Source organism: Coenobita brevimanus, chromosome 96 (genome assembly GCF_032717465.1).
Source record: "Coenobita brevimanus isolate Jiangsu-jjx chromosome 96, ASM3271746v2, whole genome shotgun sequence".
NCBI classification, from domain to species: Eukaryota; Metazoa; Arthropoda; class Malacostraca; order Decapoda; family Coenobitidae; genus Coenobita; species Coenobita brevimanus.
Window position 1 is genome coordinate 20,469,350 of NC_137049.1, and position 25,493 is coordinate 20,494,842.

Genomic DNA, 25,493 nt, shown 5'->3' on the forward strand with positions numbered 1-25,493 from the left:
AGAGAAAGGGAGAGAGAGATTTGGGGGGGGGGAAATTGTTATATATCCCCTACAACATGAACCGCCCCCCCACCCAGTGCTTAGAATACCCCAGTTAGAGTGACTGCTGTGTCATGTGCATAGGTTAAGCCATGAAAGATGACTGGAAGTTTTTTTATTTTTTATTTGCACCGTGGTAGCTGGGGGTCACTCACCATCCAGTCACTCGATGTAGTGCTGCTCTTGGGTGCCTGCCCTTTCCTTTCTTCCATCCTTCTTTCCTTCCTTCCTTTTCTGTCTTTCTTTCCTTCATTCTTTCCTCTTCCTTCTGTCTGTTGGTGACTCTACACTGAGTGACAAGCCAGATGGTTTTCTGTACACTAGGAAACCATTTACTATTATGCTGGGTGGTAGTCTGTAACCAGATTATGGCACCTGGTGGTTTAGTGGGTAATTAAGGCACTCCAATCGGATGAGCATGTGCAGGGATGGTTGGGGTTTATTGCTCAGCATAATGCCACTTAGGGATGAGTGAGGCTGGTCACTCTCATCTTAATTGTTAGGACCAACTTGCCGAACCCCAGGCTCCTCTGCTCCTTTTGGGGGCAACATGGGATTGGATGATGGATGGATGGATTATTATTATTATTACTCCATCCATCCATCCATCATCCAATCCCACATTGCCCCATGAGGAGCGTAGGAGCCCAGGGCTGGGCAGTTGGTCCCAACATTAAGGTGTTACTATTATTATCATTATTATTATGTGGACGCTGCTACTCTTCACCCCGCCCTAGGGTGGAAAAGGAAGTCCGGATGATGATGATGAGTATTATTATTATTATATTATTATTATTATTATTATTATTGTTATCATTTAAAAGTAGAAGTTATTTTGGTCATCTACCTTTAAACAAGCAAGACAACAGTAGCCTAACCTCAGGCATCTATTCCTCAAAAAGGTCACTACAGGTATGGCATTGGTTGGTACTGTTTTACCATTAGCATGTTGGTAAGGACCTGAAGTGCTTTGTTGTGCAGTATGAGTATTGGGACACCAGGGGGATGTATCTGGTGCCGTAAGCCAAAATAGGAATCCGTTTGGACCTCGCACAATTTTGATAACTATAATATGAGTGTTTATTTGAATTTATGTATCAGTATGTTATAGTTTATTTTTGGCTGACTGTACACTGTGAACTGCTTCTTTATTTTATGTTGCTTCCATTAGTAGTTTCTTGTATAGAGATTTTTTTTTTTTTTTTTTTTTTTTTTTTTTTTTTTTAGACAACTTTGCACTGTATATATTATTTTGGTTTTGAAATGCTGTATAATGCATATATAAGTGAGTATTGGTGTTTGGTATCCTGAGGGTGTTAACCCTTTAACCACGGGTATTGTTTTGGCCTGACTGTCCTCTCCCGCGGGGGTTTCAGCCAAATGTAAACAAACCTTTAAACCTTAATAACTCTGCACAGAATAAAGCTAGAGAAAAAAATAAGGTACCATTAGAAAGTACTAACCTTCAGCTTTCCATTGATGTAGGTTTCATGACTTTGTTCACTTTCACAGGACGGGCAGTGCCGTTAGAAGTGAGGGGTGTAAAATCACTATTTTTCGCTCACACACCATTACCTTCGCTCATACACCATTACCAAATGCCAACCTCATTCTGATAATAATACTATAAACATATATGAACATTGCACATACGATAAACACCCACTCTGTGTTCACTGAGGCAGGTAAAAGGCACTGTAATTACCCGCACTTCACTGCCACATCAGCGGTGTTGTAATAACTATTTTCCGCTCACACACCATTACCAAATGCCAACCTCATTCTGATAATAATACTATAAACATATATGAACACTGCACACGATAAACACCCACTCTGTGTTCACTGAGGCAGGTAAAAGGCACTGTAATTGCCTGCACTTCACTATCACATCAGCAGTGTTGTCACTCACACAGCTGGACAGATACTGATGCGTGTTTGGTCCGGGATGGGGTGGGGGGCCCAGGGGGTGGGAGGTGGGGCCCCAGGGGGGGAAGAGGGAGGTGGGGGTCGGCTGGAGTGAAAGAACTTAATAGCTACTCTCCCTTGAAACAATTGGCGCACGGAAAAAACGTGGGGTATTCAAAATATTCACAAACATTCGAGAATGACACCCGCGGTTTGGTCCAGTTTTTGCAACGTCATTCTGGAATGACACCCGCGGTTAAAGGGTTAATATTGTCATCCATAACTCTGTAATGATCAGGATAATTCTTGTGTTTTATTCCAGCTGACAACAGACTGTTTACTTTGGCTGGGAGTGATTTAATACTGTCACCATTAACTCATGAACTCACAGTAGGGGCAGCTCTAGTTCAGTAACTTATTCTAGCAGACATTTAACAATTTTATTCAGCCGAGAGTTAGTCATTGCACCCTGAGATTGTTATTATTCCCTATGCTTAAAACAGAGAGCGAAATCTTGGAAGCCATTGCCCAGTTTGACTTCCTGGCTCGGTCTGATCGTGAACTGAGCTTCAACAAGGGTGATGTGTTGACGCTACACTCACAGCTGTCCAGTGAGTGGTGGCGCGGCTCATTCCAGGGCAAGCAAGGACTCATTCCAGACAAGTACATCCTCCTTAAGATCAGGTGGGTGACTGTGCATTTACAACATGTGGTACAGAACACTTATGTATTTATTTTTCTTACTCATGAACCATGAAAAGTTATACACTACAGGATTTAGTAATCGTAAGTATCCTTTAACATGGCCTTGATTTTTATCCTATTGTAGATTATTTCATGTAGTTCAGTGGAAGAATAAGACAGTTCTATGGCTCTTTATCCCTTCCATAACATGTCATACCCAGCATCATTTGTTGTTAATTTTTTCCTACAACTGAGCCTGTAAGATAGAGATGGCACTTTAGGATAAATTATTGTTAAAAAAAAAAAAGTATAAAAACCACTGCATCCTTCCAGAGATGAGGACAAGGATAGGCTAAGTGATCGTGGTGGAGCCGAGCAGTTACGTCGGCGTGCATCCTCCTCCTCCGAGTCCATCCTGTCCTCGTCCACCCAGCACTCGTCCGAGGGGGCCAATGCCAATACCACCACCACCCGCCCTGCCCAGTCCACCTCACCCGCCCCATCTCCCGCCCCTGCCACAGCTGCCACTGCACCTCTGTCTCCCTCACCTGCATCTATGCTGAGTCAGGTAGGTTGTGGTAGTCACAGAGTAATTCTAACATTTGTATTTTGTTTTTATATTTTTTCATGTTATACAAACCTCAGAGTGTTCATGGAATTTGTACTCTCCCTATTTTGCCAGGTAAGTCTAAGGGAAAACACAATGTTTCTTGGCATGTTAGTAGGTTAAATTGTGTATCACACCTTTATGGAAAACACAGTCAGACTCCAAGCTGGAACTCTCACTCTGCTACAAATTGTGTTTTACCTGAGTGCTTTGTTTTCCCATTTTCCCAACAGTTTTCAGCAACTGTATTAGAAAGTGACTTGCGATCCATAGAAAACATCAGCTGCACCGTGGCCAGCCTCAGTATGGAGATTCCATTACATGGCATAATTTTATTGGTCGGTTGATAGACTGATTATGACACTTTCTTTAGTTGTAGTTTCAGTATCATGTTGCTAAAAGGGGATGCCATCATGCAGTGGCACTGATATAACCGGTCAGTTTCTCTGCCCGGTTAAACAAATGTACCTAAACTCCCTCTCTGTCCCTTGAAAATAGGATTCTTGGCAGCAGCAGGAAGGGTACTTCAGCCCACAGTCTATCAAGTTCATGTTTAGATGAGCTTTGAGTTGCACCTACTACTATTACTACTGCTGCTACTGCTACTATTCCACATAGTAAGGCCATTATGGTGTGCCCTCAGGACTCATGCGGCAGCCCCGTGAGCCGTGACGACGTTGTGACTGGCGGGGCCTCGTCATCTTCGCCAGGGCCTGAGGAGACGACGCCGGGGCAGGCTCCTCCATCCCCTCTACCCCCAGCCACCCCAGGGCAAGCCTCCAACCCCCCTTCCCCCACCACCACCAGCCCCCCACCAGCACACCCCCTCCAACACGGGGCCTGCCTCCCCCCCTCTGATGTATCCAGTGTGTCCGTGCAGGAGGAGGTAACCGCTTAGTGCCGTGGGTGTGTTTGGGCATCAGTTTTTTTCAGTTGGTTTTTGTGTTCGATTTAACCCCTCCACTTGGATGACGTATTGTTTTGTTTCATTCTTACTGCTTCTGGACGATTGCCTTGAACCCTGTTGCTACCATGTGCACACCTGGGTACTTAATTCAGGTTACATGCGGGTCTTTTTATTCAGCAAAGGGAATGTCTAACAGTCCAGAATTTAATAATTTTCAACCCTGTGACAACTAGAATTCCCCTCAGTTGAACAAAATCATCTTGTGTTAGCCTGCAAAATAATCCATCCTCCCATCCATCATCCAATCCTACATTGCCCCATGAGGAGCATAGGAGTCCGGGGCAGGCAGTTGGTCCCGACATTTAAGATGAGAGTGACCAGCCTCACTCATCCCTGAGTGGCATTGCATGAGCAGTCAACCACAATCACCCCTTGGATATAAACCTTCACCAGCTCAATCCGATTGGAGCGCAATAATTACCCACTAAACCACCAGGTGCCAAAATTTGGTTATATGGTTACCACCCAGAGTAGAAAATGGTTTCCTGGTGTACAGGAAACCATTTGGCTTGTCACTCAGTGTAGAGTCACCCACAGGCAGAAGGAAGAAGAAAGAATGAAGGAAAGAAAGACAGAAGAGGGAGTGTAATGTCACCCGCAGGCAGAAGGATAAGGAAAGAATGAAGGAAAGACAGAAGAGGATAGAAGGAAAGAAGGATGGAGGAGAGGAAAGGGCAGACACCCGACAGCAGCGCTACATTGAGTGAGTGGATGGTGAGCGCCCCCAATAAACAGTACCATAATGTGTCCATAGATGGTAAAAGGGTTAACTTTGGAGAGATTTCTTGTGCTGAAGGGCTTAATGAAGGCTATATCCAACCCTCCAGTTAAAAAAAGTCTGTCCAGTAATGAATGTAATTGCCTGGAGATAACAAGAATGAAATTATGGAAAATACGTCATCGGGTTGAAAGGGTTAAATTTCCAGTTAACCGACGTTTTGTTACCTTTTCTTTCTTTTTATTATTTGCTTTCATACTGCAGTTCATTTTTACCTAGCAAAGCTTTTTAAAAACAGCAGCTTTATTGCTTTGGGTGTTTTGGATTTTTTTTTTGTATTTTTTGAATTAGAATACAGCTTTTTATTGCTAGCCTAGTTTGGGGGGTATTTTTTATGGATTTTTAACATTTTAATTTTTTTCTGCCCTTATATTTCCATTAACATTGTCCTTGTGTTCGTGTTTACATTTATTTAGTATTTTCGTTTTCTCTGCTATGTTGGTTTGACGTGGTGAGTGTGTGTTATATGCGAACTAGTTACATTTTTCAATTCTAAGAAGTTATTCTGAGTTACACAGTAGCTCATTTTGAGGGGTGAAGCATATATAATTCTGTTCAGTCACCTTTTAGTTTTTATCCAGTTGGAGTTAACTAGTTAATATATATTTTTGCTTTTTTTTTTTTTCAGTCCCAGATACAAATTAGAAACACAAGTAGCATAGATTTGTAGAATTTCCATTTTCCATTCATAACTCCAACAGTGTTATATTTCCATTATTTTATTCTTTTGAGTTTGTTGGGATTGCACTTTATCAGACTTTTTTGAGTGATAGTGATATCTGCATTTTTATATACCTTGACATTTTTATAACTGAAATATATTGATATGTACTTAAATTTTACCTGTTAATGCCAAGATTTTAAAGGTTAAGATAATACAATACTCGTAAGATACATATGATCTGTGGGAACATTTTTTTGCTTAAAAATATTAAATAAATCAAAAATTAAATTTATTTTAGTAAATCAAGCTTTTACAAGGAAGGCTGCATTTAAAGCAGTGCATCATATTTTTCTTTAATGCAAGTACTATATATGTATCTATTATTTAATGACATAGGAATTGTCACACAGGCAGCTAATAAGGCAATTTATATTAATCATTTATATATACATGCATTATCAACTGGCATAATTACTCACATAGATTTTAAAACTTTCATAACTCTCCAGAGTTGTTTGTAGTTAAGGTGAAAAGTTTGCACCCTTAAGATTTTTTTTTTTTTTTTTTTTTTTTACTTACCTGTCTATATTAGGTACTGAGTTCATATACAGATAGCTTCATATGATAGATACTCTATATGCATTTTTAGAATACTGTATTTTTATCTTTTATTTTTTTTACACAGATTGGTTAATCTGTTAGCAAGATTAACCTGAGGACAGGTTTCTTTGTTTATGTTGAAAAGGTTTTTGAATTACCTGCACCAGTTTCTTTGGAAATAACTGGAAAGTGATTTAATATGCATTAATGCAATATCCTTTACTTTAATCTGACCATAATTTTCTTATGATTTCTAAAACAGTGACAGGTAATGGGTTATGTCAGTTATATACTTTGATTTCCACTGCTAATGATTTCCGTTTGATTTGATGCGCAGCCAAAGCTAGACAGTTCAGAGTTTTGGCGGGAACAAGCCAGAAGGTGACAAGATGTGCGATAACTCAGCCTCACACACCACCTCCACAGCTCTCTATGGTATTGACAGCAATCATGTGTTAAAATTTTTTAATAATAGACAGCCATATTGAAGGATAAAAAGATAATATCAATATCAGCAGTAGATATTTGAAAATTATTATGCTTTTGTCATTTATAAAAAGAACAATTGCATATACAGTATAAGTTTTTTGTGGTAATAAAGTGTGAAATTTTAAAGGAGATAGTTACCATATTTGAAGGATAAGAAAAGACTAACAATATCTGCAACATTTTTTATTATTTTGTGTGCCAGTGTATTTAACAGTGATCACATGCACACATTTCTCTCAGTAGTAAAGTTGTTTTAATTATTGACTCTGAAAGGGCCACTGCCTGATATCGTCACTTCTGTCTTCAGAAATGAGTCATAACTCGGAAACTGGTGCCCTGATTGGACAGGAAACTGCATTATTCTTCAAGTTAGATCATTTTAACGGTACCTTGCTGTAACAAATATTTGCGTTACATATGCCTTTTTTTTTGCTGTATTATGGTAACAAACCAATAAACATAGAGAAGTCAGATCATTATGATATACAGTAGATAAGAAGAGACCCAGTAGCAGTTGTTTAAGACATGGTTGTGGTTCCTTTTATTTTTACATAAAAATCTACTGGGCAACTTGATTAATTGTATATAATTCTCACTGCATATGACATGGTGTTTTCAGATACAATCAAGTTCAATTGTGATTGATCCACTGACATTGGGCCCATACTTCTTGAAAGTGTTTACAACTTGGCTACGTTATCTCATTCTTACAGTTATTCATGATCAGCTGTGTTATTCTGACATGTGATCAGTCATTGAAGATCAAGTATGGGGTTTAGAAAAAATAATCCATCTAAGTTCAGTTAGTCACTCATTAAAGATCACACATGTTATTTGGATCAGTTGATCAGCATCATTTCATGTATTTAAGTGCTCAAGATCAGGTATGCCATTTACAAGAAGTGATGCAATTCAGTTCAGTTATTTATTCATTCAAGATGAGATGTGTCATTAAGAGCAGAAATGATCTTCCACATTTCATTCAGTCAGTCAGTCATTTAAAGTCAGGAATTTCATTTAGAAAAGGAGATTTAGTTCACTTTATTATTTATTCTTTCATTCATGACCAGTATGCAGTTCGCAAGAAATTATGCACCTTAGTTCAGTTAGTCATTCATTCAGTATCAGATATATCAATTAGCACTAAAATATATGCCTCCCTCTGCAGTTATTTATTTGTTCAGTGTTAGATAATCAATTTTAAAGAAGTTATCCACCACAGCTCAGTTATTCAGTTTTAAAGAAGCTATCCACCACTCTTCAGTATTTAGTTTTAAAGAAGTTATCCACCACAGTTAAGTCATTCAAGACCAGGTATGTGACTGAGAATAAATATGACCTGCCTCAATACCACAGAGAGCTTTGGAGTTCTGCCCACCTTAAGTTCCCTCTGAATATATACTTCACTGAGGCAACTACAGCCCCTCCCCTCCCTCCCCCACCCTTGTCCAGTTGGCGTCAGGGTTGTGAGGATGATTATCGCAGGTCTGATCTGTTGTTTCTTAATTCTAATTGAGATGAGCTGAAACTTGTGTACAGCTACCTCCTTTGACGCATGGGTGTTTGTTACTTTTGATCCAGTTGATTATGCTGCTCTCTACTTTATTCTCTCTTTGTTTCTCACTCTTTCTCTCACTGTCTCGCTTTCTTTCTCTCACTATCTCTCATATTCCTTCTTTACATCTTTACCATTAACCCCTTCGATACGATATTGAGCATTTGTTGCCGTGTTACTTCGGCAGTGTATATATTTGTTACAATAACCTCTTTGTATTGTCAGTCTGTCCAAACAAATAGAAGACTATGCCTAGTCATTATACAGGATCGTATTTAGCGTGGAGAACATAGAGTTCTACTCCTCACAGGTTTTCCAACAGATATCTGTATTAAAACCATGATGTAACGGCTCAGAGTTTCTGATTATGCTCGAAGGAGGCACCTTTTTGTGATGACTGATCATATTTCATATGTCTAGTAATGTGGAAGACTATTTATAATCCTGAAATAGAAAGTGCTATCAGTCTTAGATTGATGAATAGAGGAGTGGTTGTTGAAACTGCTCTCCCTGTTGAATAAGATCAAGGAAATCTGTATGAGACTGATGCAGCTTGAGACAGTCTGACACTACGGTACCGTACATAAATTTGTCCGGAAACGTTTGGTCCATTGGCACTCACATCATAGCGAAAGGGTTAAATCCCTTCGCATCCATCCCCTATTTTCTCTTGAGCCCCATTATCTTTAGTCCTTCCATGTTGACGTCCATTCTGTCCGATCCTGACACAAGTGAGAGGGACCTCAAATTTTTCCATGTGTAGCAGATAAAGGCCTGTATTATCATCAACTTTAAGAGGCTTTCCAGCACCTCTTCCCAACCTGTTTATTTTTGTATATGACCTGTTAATATTCTCTTGTATGTTATTTATCCAAATATCAGAAACTGACGAATGACATGCAAGTGAATGATAAGGTGTAATAGACAAAAATAATTTGCTTGGAGAGTGGTACTAAAGTTCTGGAGTGGACGAAAATATGACCTCTAGTGTGTGTCACCCAGCATTGTGCCTGATGAGACTGTCTGTTCCTCCTCCCTCCCACCGCATCACCACCCTCCCTTCCGCCCACATCCGACCGCCATCCGCCCACACCCGCCGTCTGCCCACGTAGCTGACTCACCAGATATGTGTGTCTTTAGAGAACCCACACGCATCAAACTGCTCCTGCTCCTGTGCTCTTGATTCTTTGTCAGCATTGATGCTAAGAGCAGATTCTAGTTTCTCAGTGTTGTTATTGCTCCTCCCCATCCCCCCTTAAAATTAATTTCCCTGCTAATGTGTGTCTATATTCTTGTGTCTTGAATGTACAAAATATTATTAAAGTATTTAATAGTGCATTCCCTCCCCCTCCCCTTCACACACACACTTCCCCATAGATGGTTTATGTGTAAATATTTATAAGTATTTATATATTTTCTGCCTAAGCCTAGATAGAGAATTACATCTAAATTTAAAATTTAGTCATTAGTTGTCATAATAGAAACTTTGATTATAAAATATTGATATACCATATAGGTTAATGTATGTAGCTTAGGGTAATAAGGATGATGGAAGCAGCTCTGTTAGCTAGACATTTTGGGAGGTTATTTATTAATGTGTATGTTGGAGTGTCAGAGGTGAGTGGCATTTGGTTGATGGGTACCTGGTACAATAACAGTTTTTTCTGTTCGTGAATATTGTAAAAGGAGAGCAAGGAAGGATGGTTGGTGGTGAATTGGCAGCGAATAAGGGCTAAAAAATTGGTGAATACATTGTGAAGGGCAAAACATCAATAGATATATTGATTGATCACATATTGGTTCAGTGATTGATAGACAGTGAGGTGTAGTAGGAAGTTCGTAATTACAGGTATTTTAAATGCCCTGTTTTAATAGTAATATTTGATGATCAGCAAAAGGGTACAGTGTATGTTGAGTGTCAGCCATGCCTCTTTTGGCCAAACGTAATAATCTTTATGAGCAACTGGTTCCTCTTGAGCTGTATGGCATGAATCTAGTGTGAATGAGTGGGGATTTAATATAAAATTGTAACTAGTACACTGCATAAATTCAGGGCTGGAAAATATAGCATGTTGGTGAAGTTAACGCCTTCTGTCTGATGGTTCTTGGTACTCCACCTTCACATGATTTTATTAATCCTGAAGGAAACTCAGATTGTGAAGGAGTGAATAGAGACTCTCTACCTGTACTACATTGGGTGCTTTCTTCAGAATGAACAGAATTGTCTGGAGATGCCAAGAATTAAAAATAAAAATAAAAAACATAATGGAATTGAAGGTGTTAACTGTCAGTGTCTTTGGGTTGTATTCTTAGTGGCTCTGGAAATTTCATGACACTTCATTGTTAGCAAGTTATTCTGCACATTGTACCTCAATATCCCCTTTAATGGTATTCATGGGAACTGAGTTGTATTAAAATGATGTAAGTAGTGTATAAGGGAATGTTGAGGTGTAATATGCATAATAAATCACTAAGGAAGAGGTAGCACAAATTTTCTCGTGTCAATTAGAATACAGGCCTTCGTCCCAAGAGTGAATGTCATTTTCGAGTCGTGTCACAAGGAGCGCACTTGCATGAGAGGTGAAGGTGAGGAGGTACAGTCAGCCAAGATAATATTGCAACACATCATGCTTGAAAGTGAAACACACAAAATCAGTTCAGCCATCGCATTAACTAAAAAGCTTCCCCATTTGCATCTTCAAAGTTGCCATATTTCTTTAGTTGAGTGTACTTTTCTCCTTGCTTGATTGTTTGTCTACCAGAGCTGCTGAGAAATGCATCTATCCATATTAGGCACATTCTGAAGTGTAGGAGAGCATTCTGGAAAGCAACATAAGTATTATTTTGGATTATGTTTGGCAGATTTTCAGTGTTAGGGATGGCAGTGTGGAGGTGGTAGGTATCAAAGTAGGTTACCATTTACCTTCTGAAGCAGGACAGATTAAGTGCAAGAGGGAAATATAACATAGAGAGGTACAACAGGTACTTAAATTTGGATACAAATGGTAGGGTAAAGAAATTCAACACTGTCTAAGTAAAGCAGACAAGGTGAGGAAGGAGAGAAGATAATTGCTGAGCCATGACTAGATGTAGTCTGAGATATGACCATAGAATAAATTTGCTGTTGTGGAGATGAGCAAGATAATAATGATGGTCAGAGGTGTGAATGAGTGTGATGTTAGCTAAATTGCTGATCCAAAGGCATCAGCAGGATTTGCAAAGAAGGCTGCATCACAAGTCTAGTTGTAGATAGAGATGGGATAGCTCTCATTCTCAAACATTACAGGAGAGGAATGCAGGACAGAAGTTGAAAAATGGATATATTATTACTGTAAATATGAATGTGATATAGATTAATGGTAGGAAAAACATGCATGCTAGAGCAGTTATAGAGGTCTGAGTCAGACAAAATAGACATAGTAGTGGAAATAGTCATTGCAGACAGAGAATGATAGAAGAGAGCAGTCAGGGTAGAGCAGAAGAGATTAGGGCAGGCTAAGACAGTAGGCAGGATAGGTGGGGAAGCACACAAACACTTACGCGGCCTCTTGCATATAACAGGCGGGAGTTTTGCGTGTGGATTGATGCCTGGCTCAATATAGTAGAGAACATGATTGGCGAGAATGAAAAGTGGCCTCCACGTCCCTACCCAGCCCCGCGCCCCGGAGGGACCCAGCACTCCGTCTGGTTAGTACCGGGGCGGGGCAGGGGGCTAGCAGGGTGGGGCAGGGCTCATGCCTCCCTCAACCACACTGACAAACCACAGCCACTTGTAACTTAGCCACAACCACACCCACACAAAAGAGAGATGTGGTGGTCTGGGCTGTTTGTTGGTTGACCCTACATCCTTCCCCGGTACCTCCAGTCATCCTTCCCAAGTCCCCTGATCCCATTGCCTGTTTCCAGTTTCACTTGCCCTCTATTTCACCTATTTGTTTTCCTTTCCATCATACCCTAGTTTTGTCAATGTATTATTTGCCATTCCATCTTATCTCACTGGCAGTTACCTCATAGTACCCAAAATGCCTCATTCTCAGGCCTGCCTCCATCATCCACTGATTTGACTCGCATTTTGCTCACCTGGGTTTCTTTTACAGTCCTCCCGCATTTTATACCATTGTGATGCAGTATACAGTACAATGGGTGTGTAATACCTCTGCAATTCCCTCAGTTTCCATTTGATCCCAGTAATTTTATTCCCTCCAGTGACTGGTTTAGCAGTCTTATACTTCAAGGACTGTGGGCATTAATCCTTGGACAATGAATCCCCTACTTTACTGCCCAAAAGATCCTGTGTAGTCAGAAGTAGAAAATACTGTCCTGCATAGAAAATACTGTCCTGCACATGACAGTATGCACAGTATTATTATATACTGCACCCTTTGCCCAGTAGCATAATGTCAATATGTGATATATATAGTCTTGATAATCTTTTGATAATTATACTTTTTGTCATGCATTGCTTATTATTAATATGCAATTCAGTACTGATTATATTGAGATAAATGTCACAGAATAAATTGATTTGTGAATATGTAACTCACAGAATTAATTTTTTGAGGAATCTAAAAGTCAGAGAATTAATATGTAGGTTATAGATCTGTATGTCAGTTTTATCCTGTTGTTCTCTGTATCTTTCACCAGTCATTGAACTATTTCAGCAGTAAGCTGTATCTCACATGAGCTTGGAGTGGAATCATCAGATTAACCAACACCTGTCAGTTCATTTAGTACTCCACCAGACCATATAGACATAATCAAACTTTGCAACCATATGTCCAGTAATAGCCGGTCATTTCCTCAGCCATTGTTTCTGCAGTTAAGACACTTCAACTGATAACATGTCAGTTAAACCACTCCTAGATCAAGCCAACTTTTAACCACTTCAGTCCAGTGATGTATTATTTAGTTCATTCTTGCTGTATTCAGATGATTATCTTCAGCTTGAGGGAGATGTCTTGTGGTGAAGGGGTAAATTAAAGCCTTGTGAAACCCTTCCAGCTCAAAATGTCAATTCCCAACTGACTGAAATTCTGAACATAGCATGAAAAAAATGAAAAATACATCATCAGAGTGAAGGTGTTAACCATTGCTGCAGAACATTCATCTAGTCAGTAAGTCCTCCATCTAACTTTCAGTCAGTCTGCCTGAGCATAATTTTTCATCTTGCCAGAGCACTCATCTAGTTGCTCATCATTGAACTTTCCACTTATCTGCGTGTGCATAATTAAACGTCCTGTCCACAGTCTACCACTTCATGCAGCTGGCCATTCCACCAGCTGCCTAACCACCACCCCATCATCCTATCCTCCATCCAGCCACCTTTCCCCACGGTGGTGTGCGTGTGGGTGAGTGAGGCAGCCCTCCCCCCCTCCCCCCATAAAGTCCCACAATGAATCCCAAAACTAAAATCTCTTATTTGTCAAACTAATGAACTAGTCCCATAAGGCATTACAGTAATTAATTGTATGTGAGAAAATCAATCTTTTGAACTAATCCCATAAGGCATTGATTATTTGTATGTGAGAAAATAATTTAAATCTTACTGTGGCAAAGGTAAAATATATAGTGATTAGCTGTACATGGAAGATTATAATTATTGTACATAAAATGAATTTTGGGGTGATATTGCAGTGTGGAGTTGTGATAAGGTGATATTACACAACAGTATCAAGGATCCCTCGTCTATAGTTTGTATGGAGACCTACATGGCTTGTGTGCAGTGAGAGGCATAAGCACTGGTCTCTTTCTCTCTCTCCATCTCATTTTTATCTCCCTCATTGTTTCTGCTCCCTTTAGCTTTCTGTCCGTCTGTCTGTCATTTGTTATTCCTCATAGTTCATTGTTTATGACTGCTGTCCCTCCCTTCTTCCACTCATTTTACCTCCTTCATTGTTTCTCATCCCTATAGCTCTTCTTTCCTCTCTCTGTTTGTTTTATATTATGCATTTTTTTTTCTCTCCCTCTCTCTCTCTCCTGCCCTTCCATCTCTGCTCCCCTCCCTGCATCCTTTCCTCATGGTCCCATGTACGGTACTGTATTTCATCTGTATTGCTACCTTCCAGTTTTTTTGTGCCTTGATCTGAATTCTTACATATTTCTTGCTTTTCCTCACACTCTGTAGTCCCTTGTTCACTTGCTAGACATAAGCCATTCTCCCCTCCTCCCATTTTCCTGTCCCTCCCTCACTTTCCCTTCCTCCCTCCTTATATTCCCCATTCTTCTTTCTTTCCTACCTCCTTATACACCCAATTCCACCTCCCTTTGCCCATCCTTCCCTAATTCTCCCTCTTTGCTTTCCTCCCTCTCCTTTCTGCCTTCCTCCCATTCTCCTTCCCTCACTCTTTCATCTTCCTTCCCTCCTTTTTCATTCCTCTCATTCTCCTCTTGTACATGCTCCCTCCCTCTCCTTAGTGCCCTAGGCCAGGCATTTGTCTCAACTGTATATAAGGTGTCCCTGTTGATTTTTTTTTTTTTTTTTTTTTTTTTTTTCCCGTTGCTTAATGCTGGGTGCAACACATTACTCTTGCAGTAAATACTGTAGTTTGCAATGGAGGTCAGAGGTTATACAGTACTCATAATTTCCAGTGCCAGCTTAAACCCTTCAGTGTGACTGCATCATTTTTATTTCATTCTTGCTGTTGCCAAATGGTTGTTGGAGAAAGATGCCATTATGTGGTGGCACTGATATAACCAGACACCTCTATTGGCTGGGTATACAAATGTCCCTCAGCTGCTTCCCTATCTCATGAAGAAGGATTGTGGACAGGGGAAGGTAACTTTAGTGTGTAGTCCACTAGATTCACATGCAGATGAGCCTTGTGACTACGACTTCTGCTACCAGATTATTAATTCATCTTTGCAGAGCCCCCTAGCCTTGAAGGAATGATAGAACGCTATATCTGACCTCTTTAATGAATGTCTTTCCTGAGTTGAATGTCATTTTGAGATGGCAAAAATGAAAGGAAAAAGACAGTATCCTACTGAAAGGGTTTATACCTGTCCAGAAATTAGAGCAAGGATCATTGGAATATTTTATGATGGACTCTTGGCTGGCATAGTTTTGAGAGACAACCTGAAAGTGATAAATGTGACTTTATGCCTTGTGAACACTGTGCTTGTTTAGCATCTCTTCAGTTTTACTAGAATGGATGCCTGGTGGTCTGGTGGGTTAAGGTGCTCCAACCAGATGTGACCATGTAGTGGACTAGACCTGCAGGATGTTTGGGGTTTATTGCTCTTATAATACCACCCAGGGGAGACTAACTAGCCTTTCACTTTAAATGTCTGGATTAAGTTGCATAGGGCATGGTCTTTATGATCCAGTTGGGATGGTAAAGGAATAGATGATAAATATTTCAGTAATGCATTTTTACAAAGATGATAGGCGCCTGATACTATGGAAGGATGAAGCAAAATACAGTTTTAGCATAGTTTGTTTCACTTTTTTTTTTTTTTTTTTTTTTTTTTTTTTAGCATAGTGTAGTTTTCTCTTACTATTTGTGTGTGTGTGTGTGTGTGTGTGTGTGTGTGTGTGTGTGTGTGTGTGTGTTCTAGATTCCATGAGGTCAGTAAAACTGTCTAGTGGTAGCCAGAATGTAATTCTAGCATCCCATCCATTCTTTAGCTTTGATACATATTTAAACACTCACATTGAAGTGCATTGTAAGTCAGTAGTTGATGTAGAATAATATGTTAACCCAGGGAAACAATAGCAGAGCAAATAAGTACCCATATATGCTCTTTTACCAACTGTACAGTATATATATATATATATATATATATATATATATATATATATATATATATATATATATATATATATATATATATATATATATATATATATATATATATATATATATATATATATATATATATATATATATATATATATATATATATATATATATATATATATATATATATATAGTATATATATATATATATATATATATATATATATATATATATATATATATATATATATATATGTATATATATATGGCTTGCTTTACCAATATCTTTAGTTCTAATATGTAAGGATATGGCCTGAAATTTATTTTTTGTTTGTTCAGTAGATTTCCATTCCCAGTAGTATTCATCCTCTCATACTGTACATACTTGGTAGAATTTGGAAGTGGTTATTTGTATCAGAATTTAATTACCATAAGTGCACGTAGGTCCAGTATACTCTACACTACCAGCTTGAGTGTACGCTAATGAACTTTAAAGCATTTTGCATTTTTGTTGTTCTGCATCATACATTTTCATTTTTTACCTTGGATTTAGTACGTGATTTGTACGGAAGTACTGTATTCATTTCTGCGGCCTGGAATCAGGAGTTGTTGTGCTTGTCATTAGTGTTGGTGATGTAGCGGGTTGGAGCTTTGTTTCTGAATTGACTGTGGATCTTTGAGCCCTCCACATCTCAGACTTTTTTTTTTTTTTTTTTCAAGTTTACTGTGCATTACAGAAAATATACTTTTTAAAGTTCCATTACTACCGTGAAGCTGATATGCCGGTTTCTCACAATTTGCAATATCGTTTGTTTGAAAAGTGTAATATTTTGGAGCACATCCTCTACATGATATACAGGGTGACCCATATACAGTATAGTGCTGCTCTTCCACTCTGCCAGGTGCTTTCTTCTGTGTTATGGGGACGGTTTAGTCAGTGTCACCAGCATCTGACTTTTATCATTATCTCCGCCAATGAAGTTGGAAGAGGCTATGTATTCACCTGTTTGTTTGTCCACATGATATCTCCAAAAGTTCTCATTGCATTTCAATTGATTAAATTTTGGGGTGGATCCGGATCTGGATCCCATGTATCCCGCACGATATCTGCAGAAGTTCTCAATGAATTTCAATAAAATTTTGTGGAAGAGTGGACTCTGGTCAAGGAACAATTGATTAAAGTTTGGGGCGGATCCAGATCCTATGTGTCATACACAATGTCTCCACGGATCCAGATCTGGATCCATTTTAATGGCATTGGCCGAGGAATGCATTTCTCTGGGTGCTTTCTAGTTTATTCATTTGCTATGCCAACTGCCACATCGACACCCACATCAGCAGACTGAGCCATCGCTGGAGCACAGAAGAAACACAACCCAAGTTTCTTGTGGAGAAGTATTTATGTACCACCCTGTATATTAAGGACTGCCTGTTAACACTTTTACCATGTACAGTATAGCACTGGTGCTGGAAAGGGATGCCTTCATGTGGTGGCACCAATATGCCCAAGTGTTGAAGCAGCCTAGTCACATATGTGTTCCTTGGGTCCCTCTTTCTCCCCCAAAAGGAAGTTGGTGGACTTTGGAAGAAGGGTAACTTTGACCTGCAGTCCATCAGTTTCACATTTCAATGAGCCTGGCATTACAGCTACCACATAACACTCCACTCCAACACTTTTGGCCAAGACTGTTTTTGTCAGGTTTTCCAGAAGAGGTTTGGGTGCTGGTGTCCACTGGGCTGGCTATTTTATTGTGGAAGGGAGAGCTTGGCTTGCATTTCTTTACTCTTACATTCTGCTACCATTGTCAGCTTTCATTTGTGCTGGATTGGAAGTGTCAGGATAAACAGTCAGGTCAGAGACATTACCCTTGATGGCATATAGGTGATGGTTATTACTAGTGTGGCTGTGGTTCTTTCTCCATGTTATACAGTTGTACCCATGATAGTTCAGTTGTTATGATGTGGGATTGTGTATGTAGAAATGTTACATTTCCTGTAAAACTTTGTAAGCCTCTCTTTCTCCAGCAGTATGTATGAAAGGGTAAGCATCTGGCATTTTATCACTGGATTTGGTACAAAGTACATGTCCACATTATAGCAACATAATTCTTACCTAGTTTTTTCATGATTGGGGAGGAGAAGCAGTCTGTTGTAAGGCTCTTTGATCTCTTTGGGGTTGGGGAATATGAATTAGAGGAGAAAGGTTGCTCTTGGTAGAATTCTTTCCTGCCAGTACAGTGAACAGTAGAGAGCTCAAGGTTGCATATAGCACAAGAGTTGGGTGGTTGGGTCACCACATCCCTACGCTATTTCAGATTTTTATGACTTGTATTCTGTAGGGATCGTACCTTATACAGTACTTGACAAGATTACTCTGACATTTAACTAATTCATGTGCATTTAACTAGGTGAAAGTGTATTCTGTATTTAGAGTAACAGGCAAGGTACTGTTACCTGTGATAAGTGCAGGTACAGATAGGGCACCCAGTCTCCTAATCCACCACACTGCATTTGATTCCCAGTCACACCAGAGACTCCGTCACCTCATGTCAATGCAGTACATTAGTGACGGGGTGTGTAGTCAGAGTCGTAAGCATTGGGTGTTGTTCAGAGTGTTTATGGATGTTACACTTACCCACAGTGCAGTATATTATTCGTCAGAGGTGTACTGGGTACTAGATGATTGACTGTATTCCTTTCCAGTTTTATTTGCATTCAGTGATTATACCAGTATTTTTTTCCCAGTACTTTACTGTACTGTATCTTTATTTTTACCATGTGTTATATGCTTGAGCTGTCCTAGCTCAGTAATTTGGTTCCATGCTTTAGCCATGCAAAGTGAAAATCGGTTAAGTTTTTTCTTTTTCAGCTGGAGAGGGATGGATGTCTTCACGTGCTGGCACCGATATATCATAACCAGGCAGCTCAGCTGCTTGGCCATACAAATGTCCCTCTGCCCCAAAAGGAGAATGATGGATCACAGAGCAGCAGCTTAAGCCAGCTGTCCACCATGTTCACATTTCAGATGAGCCTGGGATTGCAGTCACTACTACTACTGTACTTCTACTACTACTACTGCTACTACTACTACTACAACTAGTACTGTTTTCTGCAGTCATCTGTTTGCTCACAGTGCTTATAAATTATGTGAATAATGTTTATGATCTTTTAGTTTATGAACTGAAATGTTTCAGTAACACATAGATGGGCAGCAATCCATTGAGTGTGAACGTTTTTCCATCAGGAAAGTATGAAAGGTGTCATTCCACCAAAAGGGCTAAGTGTCGACTGGAAAAAGTCATTGGTTCCCTGTGTATTATCAGTGAGGTCTTGTACTTTGTAGGCTGTATTTTAGGTGGCATAGGTTTCATAGCACCTTTTCCTTAGTAACGTATTATGGTATATCACGCCTTAATATTTTCCTGTGGTACCATCAAGGGATACCTTCACATGGTGGCATCAGTATAAGTGGGAGGCTCCACTGCCTGGTTACACAGATGTCCTCCAACTCCATCCCTGTCACCCAGGAGGAGGAGGATGGTGGACTGAAGGAGGACAGCTTCTGCCTGCTGTCCACTTGGTTCATGCTAAGATAAGCCTGGGAACATAACAACAAGAGCATTTATGTCATATTGATAGTGACATTATTTACATTCACTGGGCATACAGTTGATAGTTCTTTGTCTGTAATTTTTTTCCTGATCTGTAGACCCTACCTCACCCTTTCATGAATGGGAAAATAGGTTGGGATGATGTTTAAGACGTGATTGAGACGATACCAAATTAGAAGATATTGATGTGTGATGTACAGTAGAGATAGCTAAGGAAGGTGTTACAGAATCTCCCAAGCCACTTAAAATGGAGGTCTTGGAGTGTTGTCAGTTAAGTACTTTAGTGTGATGTAATTTTTTATCATTCTTGTTGTCTTCTGTTGATTTTATTCAACTTGGGAAATTTTTTTCACCCTGAGGGGGTTGAAGAGGGCTGTATCTGTCTTGTCAAGTTTGGAAAATATCTTGTAAACTTAAATCATCAAAAGGTGGCAAAATTAAAATAATCATCGCATCATTGTGTTGAGAGGGTTAAGTATACCTTATACCATATCACCGGTGCTGTGTACTGCAACTCGTATTTTTAAGTTCGACTGGTAGATGTGATTGGTGATGTTTGTTCATATGCAGGTACTACCAACACATCTTCCTTGGAAATGCAGATCTTTTTTTCCCCAGGAGGAATAATCAATGAATACCTTAGTAATTTGCAGTAACCTCTTAAACTCCATGTTTCAAATACATGATGAACTTTGCAAAATTACACGTAGACGTAAGACCTATATGTACGTCCAGTATTACAGAAGTGCAGTACAACTTGGAATAATTCTCTTTGGTAGTTGCTACAGTTAGATATCTCCTGAAGCTTTTCTCTCAGCTAGTAAGATTAATCTAAGGTATATTTACTGTGATGTGTTTTTATCATTTCAACCTAAGTACTGTAATTTTTAGGATATTTTTCTGTAAGTACAGTATAACTTGATTGATGTGATTTAGTAGTTGTGTGAATGTAGATTAGGTATTGAATATGATATTTTATATCAGCCTAAGTAGTTTGTTGGATATTTTTCTGTAAACCTGATTTTATTGATATTTACTAATAGCACAACTGTATGACAGGGAGCCGAGATCATCTGTGGTGGACGCCCTGGTCAGCTCCCCCTGCAAAGTGAAGGTGGAGGTGTTGCCCCCACCTCCCCCAGCTCCCACCACCAGCCCCCCCATTGCTGTACCGGCCCCTCGGCTGAGCCGGTGACCCAGCGTTTGGCCGCTCGCCTGGTGGCGGCGGCAACTGGGACGGACCAAGTGGAGGAGCCTGAGACGGGCCAAGACCTGGAGCAGCTAGACCCCCTTGGATCAGGTGTTGAGGGGATAGGGGTGGGGACAGGTGTGGGCATTTTGGGACGGGAGCGTCTTCTCTCCCATGCCTCCAGCCTGTCCTCTAGCCTCTCCTCCAGTCTGTCCTCCAGTAGCTCTGAGGAGCGACTGAGTGGGCCTGGCACATCCCCTCGCACCTTCTGGGAGCGGCGTGCCAAGACCAAGCCAGCAGTGGGTGCCCCAGACCTTGTAATGGACCTGCCTGTGACACCGCTTTCGTCCTCGCCCAGGGAACAGGGTGGAGTTTCTCCTCGACCCCGGCGAGGACTGAGGCGGGGCAGCCAGGGTTATGATAGTTCTTCCTCTTCAGGCGGGTCGTCCCCCCGTACCACCTCGCCAGACATGACAGGTGGGAAAGTATTTGCTGAGCAGAGCATGAGCACCCTCAAGAAAACTCCAGCACCTCGTCTTGGCTCCACCCTCAGCACTGATGCACAGACACAAACTGTGGTGCCATTAAAGGTGGCTCGGCAGGATGACACTGAGTTGCACATCACTGAGACAGAGGAGGCTGGAGCAGGAGCCGGGGCGGGAGTGTCGGGTGTAGTACGTTCCCTGGATACTGTCATACAGCAACTGGATTCTGAAATGCGAGCTGACCGGACCTTCTCCATGGGGGTGGTTGGAGAACGAGTATCAAGCTCGGAGGTGAGGGTGGAAGTGAGGGCAGCAGCTGATAGGGAGAGCACCCTTACAGCCACACCCCCCACACCCAAACTTGCAGCCAGATACCTGCAAGCGGTGGCGGCTTCCACCGGTGCCGCCCCAGGTCTCAGGCCTGCAGTCAGGGTAAAGCCCAGTGTGCTCAAGAAGCCCTCCCTCAGTCCAGCCTCACCAGAACCAGAGCAGTCCAAGTGAGGTGCCAGGCTGGCCATCACAGGGAATTCCAGGACTCATCACAGGGCATGTCAGACTGCAGAGCAGATGACACCATACAGGGAAGTGGTGAAGCTGTTGCAGATGAGCTACAACACATTTTGATCATATTACAGTTTTAGGACACTATAAACGAAGGAAATAATTAGCTATAAATTAATTCTGTTTTGCCATTAAATTCAACCAGTCTTAAAGCATATTTAATCAAGGGATTGTTGTCAGAATACATCTGCATAGATATTTATGAAATGTCATTATCTGATATGTTCACCTGGGAAAATACCGGTAGTGATGAGAGTCGTTGTATGTTTGTACCTAAACCATTACAGTACGATGTAAACAGAAATGAAACATGCAATTTTTAAAAACTTGGGAATGAACCTACACATATGTATATTGATGCAGGAAATTTTGAAGTATTAAAACAAAATATGCCTGAGATTTAGATGTGAACTGTTAGGATATACTGTATATATACTGGTATGGCCATGGCATTCCTGTACACACAGTTTGATGGACTTTGGAATGAATTGATTAATTTTCATAGAAAACAAGGAAACAAAGTAAATGAATTATCTTGACAACAAAAGATAAAGCACAGTATTATAGTTTTAAAATGCAATGTTTAGAAATTTTAAAATATGGAAATTAACATTATTTTTTTAGCAAAGGCAGAATTGGCTGTATAAATATACTGGGCCTTATTTTGATTACACATTGTTGGCACATTGAGCAGAGTTAGAAATGGAATCAAGTTTTAAATCCAAATACCCCATGCCAGTGTTGCTGAGTGAAGGATTAAAACAAGCAGTTTTTCCTGGGCAAATTTTTTTGTGACAGGGAAAAAGAACCACTTATTTTATACCTGCTGACACAATATATTTGTACAATATGACAATCTGAGTCTTCAGAATATCATAGGTAAGCCTTAGTTTAGGCATTTTCATATGGGTTGAACCATGTTATTGTACTGAGTGTATGTTGGCAGTGACTTTGTGCCTCTTGTGTAAATATGAAGGACAAGTGTGTGAATTATGTGTCACCTTTGCAAGTCAGCAACACAACACATCGCAGAATCAGATTAAACTTTTTCCTTGGCTCTCTCCTAAGAAACAGTTCTTTACTGAAAGCAGAAAAGGAAAGGAGATAATGTATGTTCTTTAGTTATATTGTGACTTAATTACCATACCTAGTAGAAGAGGAAAGAAATTTGATTGTGGCAGGTTGAGGTGTAGTGTCCTAGTGCTAACCTATTGCTCAAGGTTTGGGTGCAAGTGCAAGGAACGGATTCTTCCATTGTCTTCTTTTTAAATACGTAAGCAGTATTGCAACTCATGACCCAAGACAGCAGCCATGTTATTGAGAATGATCTGTTGAGTTTAGCAGTAAGGCTGTTCTTTTTGAAGTGCAAACCTGAGATGTTTGAATCTGGCAAGTTTTGATAAGGATACATGCGCAGTTGTAGCCAGAAGTGACATCAGTATTATTATTATTATATTTTTTTTTTCTGAGTCACTTCAAATGTGATGTGAATTACATGCAGTGATTTTTATGCATCTAGGAAGTGGTCAGACGCTGCTCTGGTAGCACACACTTAGTCAGGTCCTTGGCAGAAAGCGAGGTGAAGATGGTATGATATTTTAAAGTTCAAATAAAGTCTTCAGAAGATTAATGAAATAGAGAAACTTAGGTAAAAAGAAAAAAATGTTCATGAAGTTCAGTACAGTATGAAATTGGTGCAGTACAGTATGAAATTGGTATACTATCTGAAGTTCACTAAAGCCTCTCAACATTATGACTGAGTGGAGAAACTTGGGTGAAAAGAAAAGAAAAATTTGTGAAACACCATAATGGTGCAACCAGATACTGTAGCAGTGCAGTTGGATTCCAGTTACTGAGGCAGATTAAGTTGCCGAGGAGAGTGCATTTATCCCACAGAATATTAAGTTGTTGGTGAGATTGCACTGTGTTGCCGAGGAAAGTGCATTTATTCACCAGAGGAAGTTGTTGAGAAGAATGCATGTGTCATAGAGAAGATTAATTTGTTGAGGAAAGTGCATTTGTTTTAGAGCAGAAGATTAAGCTTTGAGTGAAAGTGCATGTGTCCAACAAAAGATATTACCTGGCTCTTGAAAGTGCATGTATCCAGATGAATATTAAGCTGGTGAGGAAAGTGTGATATAAGTTCTTGGTGAAAATGCATTTATCCATTGCCAGTAAATCAGTGCTGATAACGAATGGTGCTCTTTGACCACTGTGCATCGATTTGGGTGTTGCAGAGAAGAGAATTGAAGGCTCAACCACCCAACACAACACCACCACCATAAACTTAAACAAACCATCATTCCTGTACATAGCTCAGATGGGGCAGAGGTTTCCAGAGAGCACATGTGACTGTTTTTAATTTGAATCAGTGTGGAAAAAAATGCAAATTTGACAAAAAAAAAGGACAAAAAAATACACTCCAAGACACTTCATTACTCTGAGCTTACAATTCCAAGGATACCTGCTCACCCTTCCCTTCTCAACTGCAAGCATACCAAACAGATTAATTACGTTTTAAGGATTTTTTTAAAATTTTAGTTTCTAGTTTCCAAGCATGAAGCACAATTATGTGATACATGATAAAGGACCAATCTGTTAAGTGCTTTCTTTCCTATACAAATCCAGTTCATACTGTAGTGGCAACAGATATCCCATCTGTTAATCATTCTCACGGTTCCTCATAGAATTTGAGAGGGGGAAATTGTCAGTGGATAGTTGGAAATTTGATCTGATGTACCTATGAACCTCTTCCTGAACCCCTTCTGTCATTTGATGCCATTTTAAATTATACTTCCTGCCTCCTGATGATTTTATTTACCTCATGGGACACGTTGAAATGGAGGGGTTAGATACAGCCTCCTTTAACTCGAGACTTAATGAACTGGAGGAGTTAGGTATGGCCTTCATTAACCCCTCCATTAAAAGACATCTCCCGGTGGTTGCATTATAATCGCCTGGTAGTAGCAAGACTATAATTAAAAGACATCATTGTATTGAAGGGGTTGTCATGTCCCTCTTTCCTTCTGATCCTAATGTTGTAGTCCCACTCTTCCTTGGCCCCTGCCCTCAGCCTTTATTGTGATTACATGTACTGTATTATTATCATTCAAAACGATTTCTACCGACACAGAGGACGTGTGTGTGGGTGTGGGTGTGTGTATTTTGTAGGTTAGACTAGATTAGATTAGGTTAGGCAAGGTGAGATTAGTTTAGGATAGTTTCGGCCTGGAAGTTTTATGCAAATTGAAGTAAGGTGGGGGTGCTCTATGCAATATTTTTCAATATTGTTTACAGGGATAAATATAAAAGTACTGTAACTGTGTTTTTATGTAGTAGATCATTGAAAATATGGTAACTTATGTGAATAGTATGGTCGAAATTAAGCATCATATTGAATAGTTACCAGTGGTACATATATTGGTGAAAGAGGATGAGTAACTTCTGAGATTAGGTGTCACTGCTGTGTATCATCTTTGAAGAGTAATTGATGACACTTGTATTGGTGAAAGAGGATGAAATACACCTAAGAATTTTATTGATGCTGTATTTCATCATTTTTGTATTGGAAACTCATGAATTTTGTCTTCTTATCTCCTGCTTGCTCAAGTGACAAG

The 25,493-nt window shown here is 39.9% G+C and overlaps 1 protein-coding gene across 1 annotated transcript in view; it reads left to right on the forward strand.

Annotated features, from left to right (window-relative positions):
• Nucleotides 1–23,304, forward strand: part of LOC145413485 (SLIT-ROBO Rho GTPase-activating protein 1-like) — a 61,489-nt gene extending 38,185 nt beyond the window's left edge. The window contains exons 15-18 of the mRNA XM_080283182.1: nt 2,451–2,631; nt 2,965–3,199; nt 3,882–4,124; nt 20,701–23,304. Coding sequence (XP_080139308.1) covers nt 2,451–2,631; nt 2,965–3,199; nt 3,882–4,124; nt 20,701–21,816 — 1,775 coding nt within the window. The 3' untranslated portion in view covers nt 21,817–23,304. The remainder of the gene's footprint in view (nt 1–2,450; nt 2,632–2,964; nt 3,200–3,881; nt 4,125–20,700) is intronic.
• Nucleotides 23,305–25,493: the final 2,189 nt, after the last annotated feature.